Here is a 26,124-nt window from a genome sequence, read left to right as displayed (position 1 = left end):
GCGGCTCGGCGCACAATGATCCTGACTACATGCACATATGACCATACATGGGTGACACACGCTTAAATGTCATTACTTGGAATGTGAGGGGGCTAGGGGATCATAGGAAAAAGAGGCAAGTACTGAGCTACCTTGATCGCCACAAAATTCATATTGCTTTCCTACAGGAAACACATATTGCGCCCCATAGACCTGGCACCTTTGGACGTAGATGGGCTTCACACTCAATCTTTGCTAATTACTCCTCATATGCGCGAGGCACGGCAATTCTGATTAGGAGAACTACGCCTTTTCAGCCTGCCGGCTCCAGGGCTGACCCTCAGGGGAGATATTGCTTGCTATGGGGAAGGCTGGGACGCCTGACGGTGACGCTTGCGTGTTGCTATGGGCCTAACACTGATGACCCACAGTACTTCACTGACTTATGGGCTGCGATAGTGGAGACAGGACCGCAACACCTCATATGGGGAGGGGATTTCAATACTACCTTGCACCCCCCTCTGGATAGGTCACACCCCGCCCCCCACCATTACACGAACGGGCGTGAGGTCCTTAGAGCAACTGTTGACAGCAATAACCTTATAGATGCCTGGCGTTCCCACTGCGGGCCAAGGGAGGAGGGTACACACTTCACGGCGCAGGCTAAGTCATGGGCACGGCTCAATTATTTCCTCCTTACCTCGCAACTTTATGCGACACTGGTTCACGCGTCGCACCTCCCCAGAACATACTCAGACCACTCCCCCGTCGTTATTGCGTTACGAGGCTCTGAACTGGGACCCCCGGTTACAGCGTGGCGTATGCAACCCTCTATGCTATTGGACTCTGAGTTCCAGGAGGAACTTCGGGTGGAATGTTTGGACTTCTTCAAACGTAATAAGGATTCTGTCCAGGACGTCGAGACTATTTGGGACGCCTTTAAGGCCACGCTCCGGGGTCTCTGCATCTCAAAGGGCTCGGGGGTACTCAAGAGCATACTGAATAGGTTACGCACGCTGGAGTCTGACCTACGGAGTGCTGAGGAAAGCCTCAGGGCGAACCCGGATAATTCGACCCTCGCTCTCATAAGGGAGAGGCTGTCGGAGTATTCAGAGGAGGCAGCTCGTGAAGTTAAGTTTAGAAACAAGTATTGGGTGGCTAGAAGATATGGGGAGGGTGAGAGACCTGGGAAGGCTCTAGCAGCAACGGTCAGACTCATGTGCTCGCCAACAGTCATACTGGAACTTGAGACCGCTGAAGGGCTGGTACTCAGGGACACCACGCAAATCCTAAATGAGTTTGTGCGACACTATGGTACGTTGTACTCCTCTACCAGGACCAGTGAACTTACTCTGGACGACTATCTAGCAGATGTGTCCTTGGGGTGGCTAAGCGAAGCGCAGAGAGCCTTTTTAAGCGCCCCGTTTGAACTGGATGAGGTCAGAGAGGCTATCATGCATATGAAATCGGGTAAGGCCACCGGGTTGGATGGCATCCCTCTTGAATTTTATAAGACATTTATTGACTTCATGGCGCCAGTGCTGAGGGAAGTATATGAGGACGCGCTGGAGGTGGGCCACCTCCCTGCCTCCATGAGAACTGCCCTTATCACGTCCCTGCTCAAGCCCGGTAAACCCCCTAACAGCTGCGACTCCTATAGACCTTTATCCTTGTTAAGCTGCGACGTGAAAATCCTTGCCAAATTAATTGCAACGCGCATCAGCCTTCTGTTGCCCGATCTGATACTGCCTGATCAGGCCGGATTTGTCCCTGGAAGGGCAACGTCGCACAACCTCCGTACCTTTTTTTCGGTCTACGACTCAGTCCACGGGGACCTCCCGATGGCAGCCATTTTCTTAGACGCCACCAAGGCGTTTGACTCGCTTGAGTGGGACTATGTGTTCAGGGTGTTCGAGCGCATGGGCTTTCCGCCTATATTTCTCTCCTGGATTCGATTATTGTACACGCATCCAACGGCCAAGGTCCTCATTAATGGGAAACTGTCTCCGGAGTTCCCGATTTCTCGAGGGACTAGGCAGGGCTGCCCCCTTTGCCCGCTCCAGTTCGCTCTCGCCACAGAACCCCTGGCTGCCAAATTACGTCAGCATCATCGCGATAGTGCATTGCGCTGTTTTCAGAGACAGATTCTTGTCTCTATGTATGCCGATGATATCACTCTTTACGTTCGGCACCCAGGCGACAACCTACATCCAATACTCAGGGAGTTTATACGATTTGGCGCCCTTTCGGGAGTCCAAATTAACTGGAACAAGTCATGTATCTTCCCCCTTACTGCCTCGACACGTCAATTCCCGCTGGAATTCCCTCTTGCTTGGTGTGAGGGTGATTTTAAGTACCTGGGCATTCACGTGGAGAGAGATAGAGAGGCGTTGATGCGTGCCAACTATGGCACTGTGATGGATAAGATAGGCGACAACATCTCCAGGTGGATCACACTCCCTCTCTCCATGGCCGGAAGAGCTTCACTAGTTAAAATGGTAATCCTCCCTCAGCTGTTATACCTCTTCCTGAACATACCGTTTCATCCCGGACCCTGTTTTTTTCGGCTGCTACGTTCGGAGTTGCTCCGGCTGGTGTGGGGTGGAAAGGCGCCCAGGCTCAAGTGGGAAATTCTGGTTCGACCGTACTCACAGGGCGGCTTCGGTATTCCGGATTTCGAACTTTATTACCGGACTGCTCAGGCCCACTATGCATACTTCTGGGTGCGTCAGCAGCGATACATGCCTCAACTGGCGGCTGAGCACTGGTTGGCCCATCCGACCCCCATTGAAGGTGCGTTTTTTTCCCGGATTGAGGGCAGAGATAAAACTCCTAACACGGTGGCTAGTACTGTGACGGCGTGGAACTCCATCACTTTGAGGCTCGACCTACAATTCCTCTATGCTCCGCAGCTGCCACTGACCTACCACCCACAGCTCCCACTCCTACAAGAAGCTGGCTTTCAGAAATTGCTGAAAAAACTTCATGTAACCACTTGGGGGGACTTGTACCGTGATGGCGCATTTCGGTCCAAAGACCAACTTTATGAGGGTATACAACCGACGCCCCTAGACCTGTTCTACTATATCAGGCTCCGGCACGGACTGCAGGCCATTACGCCTGACTTCCCACACGAACCCCCAGTACTTCTTCCCCTACAGACCCTGCTGCTCCAGGACAATCCCATTAAACTGGTTTCCACACTTTATAGATCTGTTCGTGCCAACATGACTTACACTACTCTACCGGCCAGGGACAAATGGGATCAAGATTTGGCCATGACCCTTACGGACAAGCAATGGGAGTTCTGCTTGCAGCAGACCGAGCGCATTTCATCTAACAGCCGTTATAGGATAATACACTACAAATTTCTCCACCGACTGTACCACACACCGGTGCGCCTGCACAGATTTCAGCTTAGACCTACGGACTCATGTGACAGGTGTAAGGCTCCCGGGGCAGACTTTCTTCACCTTGCATGGGGGTGTGCTGAGGTAAATCGCTACTGGACTCAGGTGTTTCAAGCACTGTCCAAAATGATACACATGATAGTGGACCCGTCCCCATTGGTGGCCCTACTGGGGTATGTTGAGCCTCTCCAGGCAGCTCACCGCAAATATATGGCACTAGCTATGCTCCTGGCTAAGCGCAGGGTGGCCTGTAGATGGGGGAGAGGAAGGGCACCCAAGTTTAAGGATTGGATGAGTGATATGGTGTACTGCCAAGAACAATTGCACACTTATTCCGAGCTGCTGCCACCCGCTTCTAGGCCTACTGACATTTGGGCCCCTTTGCAATGTTACTTAATAACTGACCCCCCAGAGGATGGCGAAGATTGAGGCTACGATGTTGAGACGTTGCAGTGTGGGTCCCTGGTTCCTGAGTTGAGAGCCTGAGGTTGAGGGCCTGAGCTGACCTTGTGCGGTCTGGAAAGTTGCCTGTTTTTGTATCCCCCCCCCATTGGTTTACATTATCTGTGGATTGCCCATGCTCCCGGGAGGCGGCCCTGACGGCTCCCGGCTTGCTACCTTGGATGTTAGGAAGCACTGTCACTGCAACTGTGGACTCAAGACAATACCGACTGCACACCTCGCGCGGACTTATGTGTCTGCTCTAGCACCTGGCGCCCCCGCCCCCCTCTGAGATCACCATGTTACTGTTGACTAAAAATATCAGAAAATTGCGGAACACTTTGATTTGGCTGTGTGAATGCTGCACTTGTCACTTGGATGTTGTTGGTTTGCGAGCTTATGTTCGCATTGATAAAAAATATGCTCATGGTTGTCATTTATATATGAATGGATAGCGGCCAGCCTCCGGGTTGTAGGCGTGACGCTGTGTAATCCTGACAGTGCTGAATAAATGTTTTGCAAAAAAAAAAAAAAAAAAAAAGATAAGCAGTTGAGTGTCGTCGGCGTAAGACACCAACTCCACCCCAAACGCTTGGACAACCTTGGCCAGGGAGGCCATATAAAGATTGAAGAGTGTAGGGCTCAACCCTGAGCCCTGTGGCACTCCCTGGTCCAGCGGCACCTTGGAGGAGCGGCAGGACCCCTGTTGAACTCGAAAGCAGCGCCCCGTCAGGAACGACTGCAGCCAGTTCAGGGCGGCCCCTACGACCCCAGCCACGTTTAGACACTGTAGCAAGATGGAGTGAGCTACAGTGTCAAACGCTGCGCTGAGGTCGAGCATTATTAAGGCCATGGTATGCCCGGCATCCGCTCCAGCTCTGAGGGTCTGCGTGGCCCGCAGAAGAGCTGTCTCCGTCGAGAAACCTGCCCGAAAACCCGATTGGGAGGGGTGAAGAATATTAACTCTCTCAAGATGTTCAACTAATTGAGAATTCACCACCTTTTCTGCGACTTTGGCCAAATATGGAAGCAACGATATGGGCCTTAAGTTCTCCAACACTTCTAGGCTGACGTTGGGCTTTTTCATAATAGGCAGCACAACCGCCCTCTTCCAGTCCCCCGGGAGCTGTTGAGTGGAGAAAGACGTCTGCAGTACATGCCTGATGTAAGGTTCAAGCACTGACATACCGCCATTCACCACTCTGGGAGGAGCCAGATCAAGGGGAGAGCCTGATCTGACACTGCAGCAGATCCTGGTTAAGCTCTCAGTAGGAGGAGCTGTGAACAATTGTAATGTGGCGCACGTATCGATGGGTATCATCGCCGCCCTAAATTCTGTGCCACTTACGGGTTGTTTAGGAAAAGAGGCATAGATTTTCTTTACCTTCCCAGAAAAGAAGTCAGCTACCCTGTTGCATTCTGCAACAGAATCTACTATTGGGGCATTGGAACTAGATACCAGGGATATCTCCTTAAATATTTTAAAGAGCTCTCTAGACGAGCACTCTGCTTCCTCTATCCGGGACTGATAGTGTTTTGCTTTCGCCCTGCGTACTGCGCATTGATATCTTTTCTGCGCTAAACTATAGCAACTCTTGCCCTGCGAGCACGGCTTCCTCCGCCAGCTCCGTTCAAGTTTTTTGCATTCCGATTTAATTAGCTGTAACTCCTGGGTAAACCAAGGGGCAGTTCGTTGTCTGCCATCTTTCGTCTTGTAACTGCTACGGGGAGCCAGCGAGTCCAAGGCAGTTAGAATAAGTTCATTGAATTCAGTGTTTGCCCTGTCACTGTCCCTGCCCACGGGTGGACCCACCCTCTGTATGAGTGAGTTAAAAGCCTCTTGGGAGAACTGCTTCCATTTCCGCAGGGGAAAATTACTATTGTCATTACTAACTGTCTTCTGGGGTGGATAACAGAATTGAAGTGGCACTAGATAGTGGTCCGACCAGGGGAGTGGTTGAGGTGTCAACACTTTTACCCCCTCCCAGCTGGCAAACACAGGGTCCTGACAATGGCCTAGCTCATGGGTAGCGGCATCACTTCTCAGATCAAGTTGCAGCTCTTGAAAAACTTGTCGCAGATCCACCGCATCTTTCATCATTGCTAGACGTCACAGCCAACCAAAGGTCAAGCTTTCCTAAAAAAATGTTGACCACTTTGGATTGTATTATTAATTGGACATGAAATAGCTGAGGAACTTGAAAATAACAGTTATTAAATCGAAAGAATACATTAATTAAATTCAGTTACACTATCAGTAGCAGCCAAGTGTCCTGTTAAAACGACTTCTTCAACAAGGTAACATCCCAACCAACTTTTACAGGAAAGCCTCTGACAAGAACATTCTTTTCTGCAATTTTTTTTATTCAGCATCTTTAAAACAACATCTGCCATATTCATAGCTCAGGAATATTAAAAGAATCCTCCCAGAACCACATGGCACAAAGCTATCCACAAACAAAGATGAGATATCGACGTACAGATTTTGGAATTGGAATTGAAAAATCGATCAATAGAGTTCAATAATTTGCAAGACATCAACTAGTCAATTAACAAGGAAGACCAACATACAACAGTCATATTTGTGTCCACATTTTCTACCAGTAGGCCAGATATCAAACGTATTATTAAAAACAGATAGAAGAGCTCTATTCAAAGAGCAACTACTTTTTGAACAAATAATATCAACAAACTGATTACTCACAAGTTAAATCAACCATCCAGTGCAAATACAGGTATATTTTACTGCCACAACTACATAGATTACAATAATGTAATAAGGACCTGTTTCACTGCATTCCCAAAGGAGCATTTCAATAAAACTTCGATATTACAGCAATTGTAATACCAACAACTTTATCTACCCGATTAAATGCCCATGCAGACCTCTATCCATTGGCAAGTTAGAAAGAAAGATAAAGCTACAAATTTCTAAACATGCAAAAATTCTGTAAAATCTTCAGTAACAGCACATTACAATCGCATTAATCAATACTTCGCAGATGAAGTTACAGATAATGGAGAGAATTGAAAACAATCCATAAAGAGATGCGAAAATGATCATTCTTTTTTTTTTTACTTGAGCAGATTCAAACAACTTGTTTTTTTCCCCATCATTAGATCCACAGATCCTTTATATTTAGATTGTGTTAGCTTCTTTAAAAGTATTTTTCATTTATTCTCAAAGATGTATATTAGGGTAATACATAACCGGTTAATTTTTTTCTGTCTTTACACTAACTTCTTTTTAGTTTTAAAACACACACACACACACACACACACAATTTTAACCCACTATAAAGGCACTGTGTCATTCATCAAGAAGTATAGGTTCTCATCTCAACACTTCCCATGTGCCTCTAATTTACATTCATCTGAACTACAACCACCCTGGAATTTTCATTACATTCTGGTACTTTTCTTTAGTTTTCAGTTTATTTTTGTCTTCATTTCACATTCCAAGATGGTTGCAGCATTTTCAACTTAGTCACCTGACTTTTTGTGCATAAGCGGAAACACTCATTTAAAGCTCACATGAAGCGAGCTGTAAACACATACCAGTGTTGTCTCAGAAGAATGTGTTTGGCTTCCGATACTATTCTGCACATTGAGTAAGCATCGTACCGTATTTAATATTACATTTTGCATGCAGTATGGAGTTGATAGATAAGTTAATTACTGCTTGGATGATGAGATTTACTGAGAACACACTGTTTTAATGATACTTCAGGTGATATGTACCTTTTTTTAAGCTCTTTAGCTTCTCATCTTTTAATGGATTTTGAACCAGTTTTACAAGAGTATAGACCCAGAGAGGTACAACCGTTTCCATTTTGGTAGCACTCCAACACATACTAATTTCATGCAAGTGATTCCAATTTTGACAAGAATTTTGTTTCTTTTGCTCTAGATTTACATGGCATAACAATCTGGTTAACGTTCCCCCTGACAAAGGGCTTTATGTATGAAATGCATCTGGGTTGCCATACAATACAAGTAAAGAAGAACGAAAATGTGTTGTATTCCAAGAATGCACTGCTTCAACCGAATACATGTATTTGATGGAATTGGCCTTTACTATGTATTTTTAAATTAATGAAGGAATAATATCTCTACAGTAAAACTTAAGATCAGAGCACATTTAATAGATTTTGGGCCCTGCACATTGCATCAGCGTGAATCAGGAATATATTTGTCATCTGACACATTGTTTACAGTCACTTTTCAAAATAGGCCAGAGTGTATCTGTATGTGCGGCTGCATAGCGAGAGAAGAGTACTTACAGCATCAATTGATCAAGGGTTTGATCTATTCCATACAACCAATACCAAGAAAGGCTTGGCCAAACTCTTTAGGGTTGCTTGCTGACACCTAGCCAAGCAGAAATGGAGGGTGCTCTGTGACTCCACTACAATGGTAGGTAGAAACTAGTATGGCAGTGAGAACGTTGTTTATTCACTACCCCACCAGACAGGGGGCAGGATCTGGTGGAAAATAGCCATGCATTTTATCACGTCCACAAGGGTATGAAGGCAACCCAAAGTTGTCCCACCCACACTGTGCCTTTATGGACAACATTCAGCCTGGAAGCAACATGCAAAACAGGCACACAAGAAACAATGCAAAACAGTGCAAACTACACGCCATAGAAAGAAAATAAGCACTCCAAGTAAGGGTGTACTGTCACTACATTTACCCCACTCTCCAGAGAACAGGCTAAACGTTTTGTTGCCTTAAAACTTGAACCTGCTGCTACAAACTATCAGCCTCTCTATAGTAAGATATGACAAAGTAGTATGAGGCAACCACTCTTGCCTATGTCTTAGTGTACACTTACGATATACCATCATCTGTACAGTTACAGTGGACCCAAAGATAGTCAATTTCACTAGGACTAAATAAAGAGAAACAGCTATTCCCAATATACCTCTACGCATTGCACATAAGGTAGAATATGCTCAAGGGCCATTCATTCTCAGTCTTCTCATTACCCTGTATGACAATGCAAGAGAGCTAAGAACAAACAATCGCTCCCTACCGGCTAGTCCTCGAATCACAATCGCAAGACGCAGAGCGCAGTCATTTGCCTATTTAGTGTCAAAGTTTTGGAACTCCCTTCCTATTCAGCTCAGAACCAACGACAACTTGCTTAGCTTCAAAAAGCAATTGAAGTATCACTTTTTAGCATAATCCGCGCACTTTTTACTTTACAAACCTTGTAAGCGCTGGGACGCCCATCTCTGGGTAGCCATGAGCTTAAGAAATTGTAACATAACATAACTGTTCATACCGGCATGCCTTACTAACTGGTTACCTGCACCACTTTAGCCAAAGGCAGTTTAATTTGTAAATGTGTTCCGTTCACTTCTCTGTTTCACAAAGCTCCACAGCTTAGGAAGAATTGAATGGAAGGAGGCCACTTAGAAAGATTCAGATGGCATTACCTAGGGCCACTGCATTTCTACGAAATCCTGCCCCTTCAGCCACGAGCTCTTACTATAAAGTACAAACAGACAAGATGATAAATACTGCCCTACGGGCAACTTATTTAGACTTGGCAATCGCTGTAAATAAGCAGTGTCCAGGAACAGCTGTAAACCATGCATGACAATGCATTACGCGCTCCTCCGTCCCTTAGTACACAACACTGATGGGCCAATGCAGTACTTACGCCACCAGGATAACTAGCAGAAAAATGCAGAAATTAAAACAGCTGCCTTATATTCCTCCTAGCACCAAGGACCTGGTGGGCCGGCTGCACATGTATTTATGTAGAAAACGAGCTGGTGGCTCTCTGGCAACATCGAGTACACACACACACCCTTCTGCTTCAAATATTATCATTTTACTGATTGACTCTTGGTTTCAACCTCTGTTGCTCAGTCTCTCTCAATTTTTGCCACACAGGGGCCATGCGACAATATGTTTTTATACACTACAGTGGTTCCCAAACTGTGCACCATGGCTCCCTGGGGAGCCGTCAAACCTAGCCTGGGGAGCCACGCACCAAGCACTTGAATGCATTTAATTCTGAAAGGTCTGTTGGCTTCAGTTAAACTTATTGGACTTAAACGCATGATGTCAATGATTTGCAAGTGACATGCCTAAAGCTGAAAGGTAGTGCTTAATTGATGGCATGTTGTGGGAGATGACCTCCATATTTCTCTGGATCCCCGCGTTCCAAAGTAAGCGGAAGATGCCCCATTTATTTTGTTAGACTTATTAATAGTTTTGTTTTTATCCCCCAACTGCATTTTACACCAATGCAGGTTATCAGAAAGGCACATTTGTCCTGTCTATCAAACATACTAAGTATTATTAAATATTGACATTTGTACTTGAATCGTAGGTACTTCCGGTACACACTTCTTTCAGTACACACATTTCCAGACATGCATGTTCTCTCCTCGAGCACAGGGAAGTAAAACACCACATACAGCATAAAGCCAACATTTGGAAGCAAGAAAGAGGACTTTAACCCATTGCATGCTTGTGACGGAACAATTCCGTCACGAGCCACGGTGGTACTGTGCTGGTAACGGAATGGTTCCGTCACGGCCCAGCCGCCGGGCCTGCGTGGCGCTGATTTCGCGCCTGCGCTGAGAATTCTATTAGGCGGTCGGGGCTGTGACGGAACCATTCCGTCACAAGCACAGTGCCATTGCGGTTCGTGACGGAGTGGTTCCATCACGAGCATGGCGGCGCCACGCGGCCCCCCTCCTCCCTAGTGAAGCGGCGGAATTACTGCCGCGGCCAAGGGGTTCAAAAATAAAAAAAGGGGGAATTTATTTTACTTGCATCGAATTGGAGGCAATTTTAGAGATGAGACAGCAAAAATAAAGCCTTATGTGGTTTAAAAAATTGTGAGTCACCCTGCTGAGACAGGTGTGTTGGCACGTATGACGTGGATAGAAATGGAAGCGCAAGCAAATATTTTTCAAGCGCAGAAACACCTTGGCAATGGAGCCTACGTTCATGGGGGTGCTATCTAGCACTGTAAGTGGAATTAAAGAAGTTTGAAAGGGTACTCTAAAGAAGGCATGGGCAAAGAAGTGTAACTAGTAATATTTTACTAGGAGGTGCCACCTTAGTAATACGAAACACCCTGCATATATGATTATAATACCTTCATCAGATTCATCCCAATTATTTTCAAGGAGAAAAATGCAAGTACTCCTGAGGCTTATATTCACACCACCCACCAAAAAAAGTAACAGTGGGGAGCCACGGGCAATGGCCAATGGGTCAAGCGGGCCGTGGGTCGAAAATGATTGGGAACTACTGCACTACATAATAGTTTTCAGGCATGTTTACTGCATACCTATCACGTGGCCACATTGTCCCACTTGTAAATAGGGATTTTTCTAGCTTAAGCTTTTCTTTTCAGTTTGAGCTTTCCGTTCAACAGGAGCTTCTCAAATCTCCAGTCCTTTCTCCCAGACTGGATGCTTTTTTACTTGGCTCGGGTGATTGTGTGGTGGAGATTACTTGCCTGAAGCAAAGACCCCCAAAAAAGCAAGCATTTACAATGCAATCGGTCTTGCATTTGTGAAAGTTAAGAGCTATTGGCAATCAAATTGACAATGTTTTGTTACTTTTTTTTTGTTTGCAGCTGAGAGAATATATGTTGTGTAGTAAAATGATGTGGTTTTAATTGGATTTATTAGTTGTTGAATTATGTGGGTCTGAATTGTGTTGTGTGTATTGTATTTGTGTAGTGGAATTATGTGACCGTTAATAGATAGGAGTGAGAGCTGTATAGAATAGACAGAAAGGAAGATTGAGAGGGTTAGGTAGTAGTGTATGAAGTGGTGAATGAACTCTGGAGAGAGCAGCAGCAACAGTGTGTGAGAAAGAATGTTATAGACGCATAAAGAGGCTGTTTTTTATAGGCATTAAAATGGCACAGCGTTTAGCGCAAGACACCAGAGTAACAAATCACTGGTAAGCTTGCGCACACTAGGTTTTGCATTCTAGTATCATAAATATATGGATACTCGGGCGGTTAACTTCCTGAAGAAATAATGTGCAACAGCAGACACAGGTCAACAGCAACTTGAGCCTCTACTTCAGGCTCTAGGTATTTTTGTGTGAATAGTCACATTCTGACTGCATGCACAATCTAAATAAAATCCTAACCGACATAACGGTTTAGGAAGAGTATTCAAATTTAGAGGACTTTCTTAAATACTTTACAAATCATCACCTTTAACAAATTAGGTCATTTCCTTGTCTGCTGCATTGTACAGTCTCTTATAGTAGTTGTGTGAAGAACTGTAGCGTCTTCCTATGCATGTCTCATTGTGAATGTATGTATGGGTGGATACAGGTATTTTGAGGGGGCATTCCCAAAGACACATACACCAATTTGAATAATGCACATAGGATAGCAGTCCTCCCAGATGGCACGTGACTTGGTGAACATCACACACACAAAGACAGCACAGTGGTTCTCACTGATGCGATTGTTACCCATTCCAGCTCTGCAAACACCTCTCACAGATACACAACAAAACAAGTGCTTGAAAACCGCCTAATAATGACACTCAACACTGCTGAGCTCGTCCAACAGAACCAGAGAGCAGGCTCGAGGTTGTGGTTTGCAGGGAGTGAAGTTGCCCACACTAGAACAGCACTGCAAGGCCACTCCAACGGCAGCACTGTGCTATTTAGATCTGTGTAACACACTGTTAGAATTGGGGGTCTCTGGTTGGCGCAGGTAGGTACTTCTGCCAAGCAGGGACCCTCTCCTCTAGACAGGGCAAGGGAATTACCCTCTTAAAATAAACCCTGCACCCCCTCTAGGCGGTGTGGCGCGAGCAGTCAAGGCTAGTTCAGAGGCGATGTAACCTAAGCATTTGTGACTACATACAGTAACCCAGTGACAACGCTACAAATGGACACCACACAAGGTTTTGTATCAAAAATGAGTTATACTTTATATAGAGTTACCACAAGACCAATAAACGACAAAAAGAATCCACAGTACTATCAAATTTTAAGAGATCTGTTTAAAACAGTGTAAATCAAAGTTCTGTGCGAGTCTGTAGCCTTGTCCGGCTACTGCGTGCTGAAAGAACAGAGTCTAACAAATCCAGCGGACCGCGGCGGTCAGGGCCCACTCAAATGTCGACAGACTCAAACAGTGCCTTTTCCTTGGGGCGGCCGGCACGGATGTGCAGGCCGGTTCCGGTGATCGTCACGGTGCAGGAAATTAAAGCATTGCAGGTCACGGTTTCCCTTCCGTCGCGGTGCCGGCTATGGCTCGTTGATGGCATCGGTGAGCTCAGAGCTTGCTTTGTTTGGGGCGGACGTTGCTCGTTGCGGTACTTCCAGCTTTACGGTGCGGCGTTCGAGCCGGAGTTCGGGAGCTGCTGTCGGTCAGCCTGGACAGCGGTGCGAGTCTGGCGGTGCGTCGCGAAGTGTACAAGGCGGTGGGCGCAGAGCTTGCAGTGTTCGAGGCGGACGTTGCTCAGTGCGGTGCCAACAGGACACCAAGCCGGTCGTGAGAGTCGGTCACAGCTCCCTGCCTCTGTAGCCACTGGAACAGTAGCAATTCACAAAGGCTGGTGAAGTCCACTGGTCCTGGGACTTCGGTCAGGGGGCAAGCTCTCTTCCAAGCCATTGAAGATCTTTTTAGCACAAGTTGAAAAGCAAAGGTAAAATCCACAAAGTCCTTTCTCCTCTCTAGGCAGCCAGGCAACTACTGCAGGCCAATCCCCCAAGCAGCACTCAGCTTGGGAATAGTCCCTCCTCAGTTTCTTCAGGTTCCTTCTCCTCAGCAGAGGTTTCTTCTTGTCAGTTCCAGGAGTGGTCTAATTTCATGAGCTAAGGGTCCCAATACTTATACCCCAAAATCCTTTGTTTTCTGAGGGGAGAGGGGCCTGTGCCCAGTTCAAGCTAGTACTGAAGCACTCTGTTTACCAGACTTCTTTCCTTACACAGCCCAGGGCAGGAACATCAGACGCCCCACAGGAGGTGGAGCCAGCATTGTAGAAGGCAAGTACAGGCCAGGAGCACTTTGAAAGAAGAGAAGGAAGTCTGTCAACAATGTACAGGGCAGAGACATCAGACACACCACAGGAGGTGAAGCCAGCATTGTAGAGGGAAGGCCCAGCCCTATTCAGGTCCCAGGTGCAACTCCTCCCTCCCATCTTGGATGCAGATCTCCCTATTCACCACCTGGCAGCCCAAGCCTGTCTCCTGGAATTCCCCAGTCCTGTCCCACACAAACCCAGACAAAGAATCCACAACCTAGCAGAGGTGGGCTCAAATGGTTAGGCAAGAAAATACCTACTTTCTAAAAGTGGTATTTGCAAACACAGAATATTAAAATAAATGTTACTAAAAGATGTATTTTATTATGCCGAGTCCAGGCATACTAAACTTGAATTTCTACCATGTTCGCGGAGTCTGCTAGGATTATAAACATGTAACAATCCAGCAGCCCATTCTATCCTATGGGGAACAGGTAGCCTTGCAATAGTGAAAAACAACAATGGCTGTAATTCACTATTAGGACATGCCACACAAATCAGGGCTTGTCCTACTTTATACTTACAATGCACCCTGCCCTTGGGCCTATCATAGGGGTGACTAATATGAAGAAAAGGGAAGGCTTAGGGACTGGCAAGTGAGTGCACTTGCCCAGTCAGCATGACAGTACAAGACTGCACGCAGGCTCTTACACATTTTACAAGGCTGCTTCTGAGGGTGGCACAACCAGTGCTGCAAGCCCACTATCAGCATTTGGATTTACACGCCCTGGACACACTCAGCGCACTGTACTAGGGTCTCACAAGTAAACCAAATATCCAATCATGGACCCACTAATCAATACATCAATTTACAGTAGAGAGCACTCTGACAGTGGCACTGGACAGCAGTGGCACAGTGCCCAAAGCATCTAACACCAGAAAAACACATGAGGCAACAGCAAAAATGGAAGGGAGACCCACGCCATTGGTGCCAGGTCTAACACATACCATAGTTACCGTTTCACAGAGGAGAGGGGGCGGGTTGCCTGCTGCACCATAGAAGGTAGCTCTGCTGCATATTAAGAATTAACTACCGATCAAATAAATACGGGCCAGGGTGTTTGTCTCCTCACCCTCTGCAGATATGAGACAGTGTGAATTTAAGCTGGCTTCATCTTTCCCCACAAACAACCGTACCCTGGTTTAACTGCAGAGATCACCCTGGATAAAACTCCATCGGGGTGTGCGTGGTTCGAGGAGGTAACCCCATGCGCAGGACACACACTCCTTTCATCAGGCACCGTCCATGCGCCTGCTGTAAAAGGGTGGTTCAGAAACACGGACCGCTGTGTTTTATGACCCTATGGAGACGCTGGATATGTGCAGCAACAGGAAGGGAACGGAACGCTGCACCGTATTCAGGCGACTTGGGTTAGACTCCGCTAGGACTGGCTGAGGCTGCCAGAGAAGACCGAGTGCTGACCGTGGATTTCTCATACACGGCCCTGCACACACAGTGACACTTGACACAGGCTGGGGAAAAGAGTTCTGCTGTAAGGGGCGGAGAAGGAGAAAGTCCCGCCCCTCATCTTAAGAGTTCTATTGTGACCGACATGCACTCAAACCCGCCCCCTCCTTTTGAGTTAGACCTTATACTCTATGAGTTCTAACAGCTGCACCCACTAAACAGCTTTGAGTTCTAAAGCACTAATCATTCACTGGCAAGTAGTGCCTTTAAAGAGAATGTGCCAAAGGATTCCAAATTCCTCATCACATCATCATGAAAGCGCCAACAAAAAGACCACCTGGATGGTGCAATGGAAATGAAGCAGCCGCTGCGCTCAAAAATGAACACTGTGAACGTAATCCAATTTCCCCATAACATTTCCTTAATGTTCTTGAAGTCACAAAACAATAACACTAAAAGCATCAAAGCACTTAAAAATAAAGCAACACAAACCTCGAGTTTTGCAAATCAAACAGGCGCAGCGCTTAAACAACACCAAAATACAATCACTTAGAAGAAGTGCTTGTGCTACTTTTTTTTTTTTTTTTTTTTTAAGTGCCTGGCTTGCCTCTCTGGGCCTGGTGACCGACTGCTCTGGGCAGCTAAGCTTCAAACGACCAAAGAGTGGGTGAAAACAAAGGGCAAAACTCTTGAGAAAGGATACCCATAATAGTCCAATACACCACAGGAGTAGCAAGACACGAGAAGGTGGGATATAGAGGGCAAATACATCGAGAAGCCAAAAGTAGTATGGGACGTAATGAAAGCCCACAAACTGAATACAGCATGCGCTTCATAGGCTCGACCTAAAAAATATGTTTTAAAATGTTTTAAAAAAGAGAGAAAGACCAACAGTGAGGAGTTGGGCGACTGAACCATGTGGCATGGATGTCATTACCATTTTATTTACTGTGGCTAGGAGGCTGTTCTTAAGTATATATGCACATTAAACTTTCCTTCTTCCCCGTTAAATCTTGGTTTTCCTCCTTAAGAAAATCCCCATAACGCTCTACATATCTCTTGCAATCTCTGGAAGCATTCTACGGTAACAGTCCATTTCTTTTTTCATGGGCACTTCATGATAAAACGAGTTTAATAGGCAGCTTCTGACTGGTAACAATTTTGCCTGGGTCTGATTACATTAAAGAATAGGTTTGTGATGTAAAGAGCCCTTTTGCTGTTTCAGGACTGCACAAGTGTATTGTGATTACTAAAAACATGCTCGTACTTTAAAACTGTTACTCAAAAAATGCTTAATAGCATCTTTGTATTGGCCACTGTTCAGCTCGAGTCTCAAAACGGAATTTCCCAGTTAATATTTGTGCAATGTCTGTAGAAATCAGCACCTCCTACATTAATAAAATGTGTCACTTTTAGCGTTAAGGTTGTGTTCATTAATTTATCCGGTTTGTGGATTTCCAACCTTACTCTCACATTACAATAAATCTTTCCAACTACAATTTCATTTCAAGTTAATGAAACTGTATGCAGTAATTTCCCATTATTCGTAGAGTTTTCTTCACTCCCATAATATGCCAAGATTAAGCAAGACATTCAGATTCCACCTTATCTTAAAAAGTTTTTCCACCTTAACGTCAACGGCAGTAAAGAGTATTAAGCCATGAGATTTCATGTAATGATTAGACTGTATTGGTTTCAGCGCCCTCCACTCGAGGTAGTTTATTTTTCCTATATGATTTGCATCACAGATAGGTTAGTTTAAGAATGATAACTCAGTTGAGATTTTAAAAAAAAAGTCAACTTTCATGAAGAGGTAATGGACATCAAGAGTATCTCCGCTTTTTAGGTCTCGCCTGAGCCAGCGCATGCGCTCATCAAGAGAGACATTTAGTAAGCGGGTTTTAAAACTACTAACCAGAGGCTGCGGGCCACCAACTTGCAGTTATACGCACAATGACAAGCAGAGGCGCCATATGGCTTTCCTCTCTCGTCATGGTGCGCACACATCGCACACCACTCGCATCTCAGCTTTCACTTTTGCCGTTGTGTGCGCGCGTGCACCAGTCGGGTCTTTTTTGGGGGTTTTTTAGCACGCGCGCACACACAACTCCCGGGCTTGTTGCGGATATGTTACACTTCAGTGCTGAGAACCGCTAATGGAAGGGGACCTCTTGCAGTCCTAGCATTGCCTGATGTCTCAGTCTCCGAGAGCCTCTTACAGGACTCGCTGTAGCCCCCTCAAACTCTCCACACGCAGGTTCAAGTCTCCTGGAAGCGAGTCACGCCGCCACCTTGCTGTGCCGGTAAGGGCAGCGGACGCCCTTTCTCCTGAAGAAATGAAGGTGTTTCAACCCTGAGCTGCTCCTGCCAGAGGCTTCTCTGGCGCTCCAGTAAGCACGTGCAGCTCTGTCCCGGTTAGCCCTTCTCTGCAAGTCTGTCGCTGTGACCCATGAGACTTACTGAGACACCCATTGAACCAGCATTTCTTCTAGTACACTCACTACCCAGCTCTGCTCTGCCAGTGTGCATTTAGTCTGGCCTGAGCACTGCCTGCCTCCGCCCTGCGCTGCAGAGCCCCTCTAGGTGCAGCCTTCGCTGACCGGCTCCTTCTCCTCTTCTGGGAATCATGCGCAGGTCTGCATTGGATCTCAGGCAGCCACTGCATCAGTGGAGGTGCAGTATGACAACCACAGCTCTGTCACTACTTCTCAGCCCTGCCTTGCAACAAAACTGGCAGTTCTGTGATTTCGACTCACAGGTGAATGTTAATTTATCACCTTCTCCCCCCTCCCACCAGCTTTTCTGGTACTAAGAAAGGCCTGCGCGACCTCTATCAGGACTACCTGCTGTGTCTAGTAATGAATACAGTTCTTCTAAAGTCACTCAAACCTGACCTCAAGCACCCGGGCCTCTGCTCGTTCAGTAATAGGAGCAGCAAATACCTTTTCCCAGGGACATCTATCCTGCCTACTCTTCCATCACTTTGACTCACGGAGATACATCAACGTATCTCAGTCTTGTCATGTGTAATCCCTCCCATGTCAGTTCTGGGCTCCCTGGAGCTAGCCTGGAGTTTGAGATACAACATCAGTACTGAGTCATTGGTACAGCTTCACTTTTGTACCCCATCAGGTGATGTTTAAACCCTGCCATATCAGTTCTGGGCTCCACTGAGGACGCTTCCTCCTCTGTACTCCAGTCTAGCCTGGAGTCTGAGATACAATATCAGTTCTGAGTCGCAGGTACAGCTTCTCTGATGTACCTCAGTCTTGTCATGTGTAATCCCTGCCATTTTAGTTCTGGGCTCCATGGAGGATGCTTCTTCCCATACAGTAAACATACTGAAACCTAAGGTCTGCCCCTAATGTTCCTCATTCGTGATACTTATTGTTTTAACAATATATAATTGTATTGTGATCTTGAAATGTAAGATAACGGTTCAGTTATGAAACAAAAGGAACTCATTTTTTAGTGTTGAATAAACATTCTTTTACGTTTCTCATTTACAGTGACCTTTGAACTCCAACTCCCCTCACACTCCACCATACATTGGCCCTTGTGTGAGCCTTGCTCAGTGATTTGTCCTACATCAGTCCCTCCCCTCACACACTTCTAATATTATTAATACTTTTTAGAATCTCTTGCTACAACCGTTTTTTCATTTGTGGCTCTTGTCCTGGGCGGTCGTTCTGTTCATTCACCTTGCTTTTTTGATATGCACTTTTGGTAATGTTAATCAAATGGGTTGACACTAATGGTCTTTCTATTCATTGAGTAACATGTTTTAGGCATACCACAGTATATTATATTTATACATGGTTAACCAAGGATGACCATGAAGTATTGAAGGTGAATGTCAGGGGTGGCCACCAAAGGACATGTTAAGAAAGGAGACTTGGATCTTTAATGTGTTTTGCCACAATTTTATGATAATGGCAATTTGGAGTATGATATTTTCTAAAACTGGGGATTTCCAAAACAAATCCTGAAAGCGACCTGGCGCTTGTTTATAACTGCTGCTGCCCTTCAAATAGTCTGCCTTATGTTAGGAATGAAGGTAGATTTCCAACGCTTCACCTTGTCCAATATTGTATTGCAAGAACTGCACCGGTTATACTGTTGTGTACATCGGTGTACTATCTGTCCCTCTAACATGCACCTGTCAGTGAGTTAACTCCATGTCAGCTATGGGCATTCCATTTTAAAGTCTCAGGTTTACTAAACTTTGAAGTAGCCCACAAATTTGGAAATATAAAACACTATAAAATTTAATTTAAAAAAAAATTAAGGTTGCCCCACTCTCAAGGAACGCATTGCCAAAAAATACAAACACAGCCTAGTACCAGCTGGAACCTCAAATCCCTTCTTCCAGAAAGTGACTTCAAAACTGCTATTCAATCCCTCATACGGTCACATATGGATGGTGGTAATGCCTTACTGCATTACTCCGAGGCTCTACACTGGCACGATTGAGGAGCATCCTAAATGTTGCAGTACATGTCATCCTGGGCCTGAAAAAAACATGATCACATCACCATCAAGTTTAAAAACTTCATTCTGTACAACCTGCAATACTATGTTTTCTGTCTTCCTCTCCCATACACACACCTATTTCTCTCTCTCTCTCCTTCCCCATCTCTCTCACATGTTGTCTCTGCTATCAACAGGCTTTTATTTCTCTCCAAAGCCCATCTCACCTCTTTTAACCACCTTATATTTTCGTTACACAAAGCGCATGCTCTCTTCCACTCTAAGGTAAACAAGCATTGGCATTGCCAATGGGTCTAGCTTATGGGACCTTATAAGTATTTAGTTGTGCAGCACAATATCCTTGGTGCAACAACATCAACTATTGCATGGCTAAACACTTATAAGGTACAAAGTTTAGCCATCCAACAGCTGATGTTGATGCACCAAGGATATTGTTCTGCAAAACTAAATACTTACAATGTTCCAAAAGCGAGATCTATTGGCTATGCCAATGCTTGTTTTAAGCTGCTCTTCTCAAACATAATTACCAGGGTCTGCAGCCTTACTCATATGCAAATGACACAGATTTATCAGAGAAAAAAGGGCCCGGAGATAACTTCCTAAACTATTTTGTTAAAAAGGGGGCGGGGGGGAAATAAAAATGAACTGAATCCTAGATGAAAGCAGTGGCCTGAGTCAATTGCACCAAGAAATACTTTCTCCTAATAGGTTCAAGCCAGAAACTAGAGGCTCTCCGATGTGCTGGGCAGGCCCAACCTCTTTGCAATAACACAATATATCGGTGCTATATATGATGTGAAAAACAACTTTGAGTATCTAAGTATATATTTTACGATAAGGTAACGTTTAAAAGTAATAAATAGTGACTGTCTGAAAGATGTGTGCATAGTTTTAGGGAAATAAATATATACCTACAAAATCCATTGGGGGAAAAAAGGCAAGCATCAACAAAAGCAAATGCATCTTGCTTTAATATGCCAACACATGCAAACTGAGGTACACTATGCACAAAAGATGTATAAATGCACAAATGCTGTTTATCACATTAAAGCCAGCTCTACCGGATTTGTCAATGTAACTACAAGTAAGGGGCATACCTACGAAAGCACCGCATACTCACCTCTGCAGAAGATGTAATTAAAGTAGCGAACAGGATCAGACCCTTAAACCGATTTAGGGGAGGGCGGGAGCACAGGGAAAACATAGATTACCTACAAACTGGGCAATTTAGAGTGACTGGTACTGGCTAAGTAGGTGATGAGTTAAGGAAGGTGGGCTACTGGAAGTCACAACTTACCTTCGGGGAACTCGCGGTCGCTGATGTGTTGCAGGTGTGGCCCTGGGTCCGCCTCTCCTATCCCGTCTTCCTGCTCCCGGTAGGCCTCTCCCCGTCGTTCAGCTGCTCCCCCAGCCCCCCGGCTCAGTCGGGGACTTCCATCTGGGGAAACGCAGCAGGTCACTGTATTCCCCATGACGCTGGGGACGGAGAAATGCTCAGGCCTCCCTCAAGCCCGGCATAGCGTTGCCCCCTGCGGGCTCCGCCGCTCGCCGGCTCTACGCGTTCCTCCCCGTTCCTCCCCAGCACCACGATTACAGCCTCATAGCAGCACCGGCACGAGCGCTCTAGCAGGAGTGAAAGGCTACAGCGGGAGGGTGGTGCGGATGCCTGGGAACCCTTGAAAGAGACATAGGACTGAAAGGAGGGCTTTGCGGAAAACACACACTTTCGTGTCCGTTTTCTATGTTCCACCTTATGCACGAGCAGTGTGAGTGATTAGAAGAAGGACAAGAACGGTCGGCAAGACGTGACATGAAGGCCATATTTGTTAAGGTGACTGATTTTTGAAAGCCATGCAAGACCACATTTTCATACAAGTTTTCCTTAATGGACCAAGCAGTACTTAAAACCTATCGATTAAATTACACATCGATGAGTCCTTATTCCTCTAAGTATTCGAGCATCTACTGATTTTAATACATATTCCAAGTAGACTTGATATTGTATTAACATTGATGCGATATAAAAGCAACAGAATTTATAAAAGATTATCGATTTGAAGTGCACATTCTGTAGAGGTGCAGAGCTCTCTAATGAAGACAGGACACTAAGTTGGGTGAACTGGTGTATTTATTTGTAAATACGTTTCCTCACGAAGAGCGCCGAGCTAGCATCCACTTAGTTCCGCTCCGGCGCCCGAACTGGCGCCCTTCGTACGTGACCCAAAATGGCCGCCGCGTTCACGCTACGTCACAGCGCAGCGTGAACGCTAGAACGCCAACACTACATATCTCCCCCTTTTAGTATCACACGAACAAAGCAGTCTAGGGGGTTATTGTCCATCACCCATCTCAAAGTCCCGTAACCTGGAAGGTCTCACAATCACACCCCCCTCTCGTGCATCTTACCGGGGTGGACGTCACTTCTCCTCCACCGGCCATCACAGGCCCCCTTCCTACACCTTCTTGCGTACCCGGACTCTCTCAGCATATCAGCTCTCTCTTCTCTCGCCTCTGTGTCTCTGCTCTGGGGGTTTCACCACCTCCTTGCTCCAACACCGGGTGCGCACCTTCCATGTCTCCTACCGGAGTGGTGTTCTCGTTCTCTGTTGTGCTCTGATCTGTCTCTCCTTGTTCCCGATCTTCGGGGGTCCATTGTATGATCTTGTTGCATCGAGCCATGCGATCCTGGGACCACACGTTGCCATCACTCAACATTGCCGCTCGATCGTAAACTTCTTTGACTTGGAGGGGCCTGCTATATTTGCTGTCTCCCTTCTTCTGTAACACTGCCAGCTTGACTCTCACCCATTCTCCTTCTTCCAACGCTGTGTCTTTCACGTTCTTCCTATTGTTGTAATGCTCTGTGTAGATGGTCTGTGCCCTTTCCAAGTTCCTTTGCACTACAGCCGGGGACCATTTGCTTGTGATGGTCTTTTCTTTCCACGCCAAATTGTCTTTAGTAAAGGGATCTCTACTCCTGAGAATTTGGAAGGGGCTGTACCCCGTACCTGTGGGTGTGATGCGGTAGGCCCAAATCATGTGTAGCATTTCCTTCTCCCAGTCCTTCCCTATCATGATAGCAGCTGGTATGGACCCCATTAGTACTCTATTGAATCGTTCCACTTGTCCTTTCCCTGCAGGATGATAGATGTATGTATGTTTGGAGACAATCCCGTTCCTCTCCATGTCACTTTTCTGAAGTGAATTGAGGACCATTATCGCTCAATATGGACTTGGGAATGCCTTCCCTGAGGAAAGTGGTTGTGAGGAACTTGAGTATGGTCTCTGTATCCATCTCCTCTTGGACCTGAACTTCTGGCCACTTAGAGTATTTGTCCACTAAAACACATAGGTATTTTGGAGTCACTTGTTCATCCAGTACTGGCCCCAATATGTCAATTGAGAGCTCCTCCCAAGGATTCTTCGGGGCAGTGAATTTTCCTAATGCCGGACGTAGTGGTGTCAGGGTTTTATCTGCCCGCTGGCATTGGTCACACTCTCTCACATAGCGTTCAGTCTGTATGTCCATGTCAGGCCACCAGTATCCTTGCTTGGCCCTCAGTTTAGTTTTTCCTATACCTAGGTGGCCTTCATGTAGTATCGCCATCAGCCTCGGGATTAGCCCCACCGGGGGTACCACCTTATTCCCTCGGTACACAAACACTCCTTTGTCATCCAGGGCCAATTCCTCTCTCACTTCATAATATTTCCTCGGGTTCCCATTTAGATGCTTCTTTTCAGGCCAACCTCCGACTATGTGGTCTATCACCTCTCTCATGTTTCCGTCCGCCTGGCATGCATCCTTCCACTCTTGGTTACTTATCACCTTCTCCGGGTCTTCCATCAATGCCACCAACTCTTCACCCACCTCCTTCTCTTCGGCGGCATTTTCCTTGGCCGCAGACCTGCTCAGGTAGTCAGCTACCTTGTTCTTGCTGCCCGGGATGTATTCCACATCATAGCGATAATCCAACAGTTTTAGGGTCATTTTTGCAATTCTGGGCGTTGCACTCGCATGTCCGGTAGATGTGAGGACTCTTACCAAGGGTTTATAGTCCGTTTAGAGTTGGAACCTCGTGCCCCACAAAAACTGACGAAATCTGCCCATGGCCCACACTCCTGCAAGCATTTCCTTTTCAATGACACTGAACTTCTTTTCCGTGTCTGTCAGGGCTCTGGACGCGAAGCTTAGTGTCGCCATCGTTCCTCCGCCCCTGTCTTGCATGAGGACTGCTATCAGTCCCTTGTCACTGGCATCCGTTGTGAGGACAGTATGACCCTGTGGATCATACCCCTGGAGGGGTATGGCCTGGGCAACATCTCCTTTGATACATTTGAACTCTTTCTGTGTCTCCTCCGTCCATGCGAATGCCGTTTTCTCTCTCGTGAGCTGCCTCATGTGGTGGGTCTTGGTGGCAAAATGTTGTACGAACTTGCTGTAATATTCAGCCATCCCTAGGAAGGATCTTACTTCTTCTTTGCTGGAGGGAGTTGGAGCCTCACATATTGCCTTCACATTCTCCTTCTTTGGTGGGATCCCGTGTTCACTGATTTCGTGTCCCAGATAGGTGACAGAGGCCATCCCCAGCCGACACTTCTCCCATTCCGCGGTCAATCCTTTATCCTCTAGCACACTCAGTACCTTGGCCAACTTGGTGTCGTGGTCTCGTTGGTCCTTGCCCATCACGAGGATATCATCTGGGAAGTATTGGATTCCTTCCATGTCCTTAAAGAGGCGGTGCATGAGTTTCTGGAAGACGGCCGCTGCGGATGCGAGGCCGAATGGCATTCTGCAGAACTGGTAGCCCCCAAAGGGAGTTATGAATGACGTCAACTTCCTACTCTCCGGGTGCAACGCTATCTGGTGGTACGTCGACGTTAGATCGATGGTGGAGTACTATTTTTTTCCTTTCGTTTTCGCCATCATTTCCTCGATGCGGGGTAACGGGAACTTTTCCACCACAATGCATTTGTTTAGTTCCCACAGGTCCACACACAGACGGACCTTACCATTGGGCTTCATGACTACCACTAGGGGCGCAAGCCACTCCGCACATGTGATAGGTTCTATTATCCCATTCCTTTCCAGTTCACGCAGTTCCTGTTGCACCGCTTCCCTTACTGCAATCGGCTCATTCCTCACCTTGTGTGATACTGGCTTGGCATCCATCTTGAGGACGATCTTGTGCGTGAATTTCTCCAACTTCCCAACCTTTCCGCCAAACACCTTCGGGAAGTCCTTTCTCCATTTTTCTAGGTCTGGCCACTGTTCCGGCGTCGTCATCAACACCTGTACCGCTCCTCCAGGGTCCAGCTTGATGCCCAGGTCTCCCTGGTCCATCCATCCTAGGACCGACGGGCCCTTTTCCGCTACGTATAATTTACATGCAGCGCTGCATCCCCTGAATTCAAATTTCAGCGGTCTATACCCCACAATCGGGATGCGGTCTCCTAAGTACGTGACTGATCTGATGTCTGGCTGCTCCACCTGCGGGCCCAGACGAGGCATGAACTTCTCAGCCCATACTGCTCTTTGGACTATCGTGTATGGAGATCCTGAGTCCGCTACGATGCTTATCATCACTCCGCCTATTAGCATGTCCAGGACTGGTTTGTTTGACCTCCTGGTGCCCACGCTTAGGACTTGATCCTCTATGCATAATACCTAGCCCTCCTCCTCTTGACAACTTCTTTCCGTGCTTTCTTCGTCCTGGTCTACGAACTTCACTGTACTGCGGCTTGCTTTCCTTCGGCATACCTTTTCGTAATGCCCCGTTATGCCGCAGAACATGCACTTGGCGCGGAACGCTGGGCATCTCTTGTCGTGTGCTTCATGAGCCAAACTGCCACAACGGTAGCAGGGATTCTTGACTCCTTTCGTCTGCTTCCCTTGTGGTCCTGGCTTCCCCGGCCACCTATTAGGTCCTCTGTACGTCATGCCCGTGTTCCTGTTTCCTCCCTTGGGTTCCTCATCGTCTATCTTGTTCACCATTTGCCTTGCTGCTGGTTCCCTTTTCGCTGCGTCTGCGCACCTCCGTGCCAACTCCGCCTTCTTCACTATCGCGATCACCTCCTTCAGTGAGGACTCTCCACTCGCCCATAGCTTGTCCTGCACAGATTTATTTGTTGTGTGCATTACAATTTGGTCCTTGATGAACTCATCCTGGAGGGCGCTGTATTTACATGTTGTCGCTAACTTTTATAATGCCGCCACATATTCGTCAATCGATTCCCCCGCTTCTTGTTTCCGTTGTTGAAAGTTGTAACGGTCTATCGACACGCACACTGCCAGCCGGTAGTGCTCGTTGAGTTCTTCTATCGCATGGGCGAAGACATCATCGTCTGTGTCTTGCCGGGT

At 46.6% G+C, this 26,124-nt stretch overlaps 1 protein-coding gene across 1 annotated transcript in view; it reads right to left on the bottom strand.

The window, feature by feature from the left end:
* CCNYL1 (cyclin Y like 1) overlaps positions 1–21,517 on the bottom strand; it is a 367,648-nt gene extending 346,131 nt beyond the window's left edge. The window contains exon 1 of the mRNA XM_078680323.1: positions 21,064–21,517. Coding sequence (XP_078536449.1) covers positions 21,064–21,238 — 175 coding nt within the window. The 5' untranslated portion in view covers positions 21,239–21,517. The remainder of the gene's footprint in view (positions 1–21,063) is intronic.
* Positions 21,518–26,124: the final 4,607 nt, after the last annotated feature.

This window comes from Lissotriton helveticus, chromosome 3_1 (assembly GCF_964261635.1).
Source record: "Lissotriton helveticus chromosome 3_1, aLisHel1.1, whole genome shotgun sequence".
Lineage (NCBI taxonomy): Eukaryota > Metazoa > Chordata > Amphibia > Caudata > Salamandridae > Lissotriton > Lissotriton helveticus.
The sequence above is the reverse complement of the archived record's forward strand: the minus strand, read 5'-3'. Positions and strand labels throughout refer to the sequence as shown.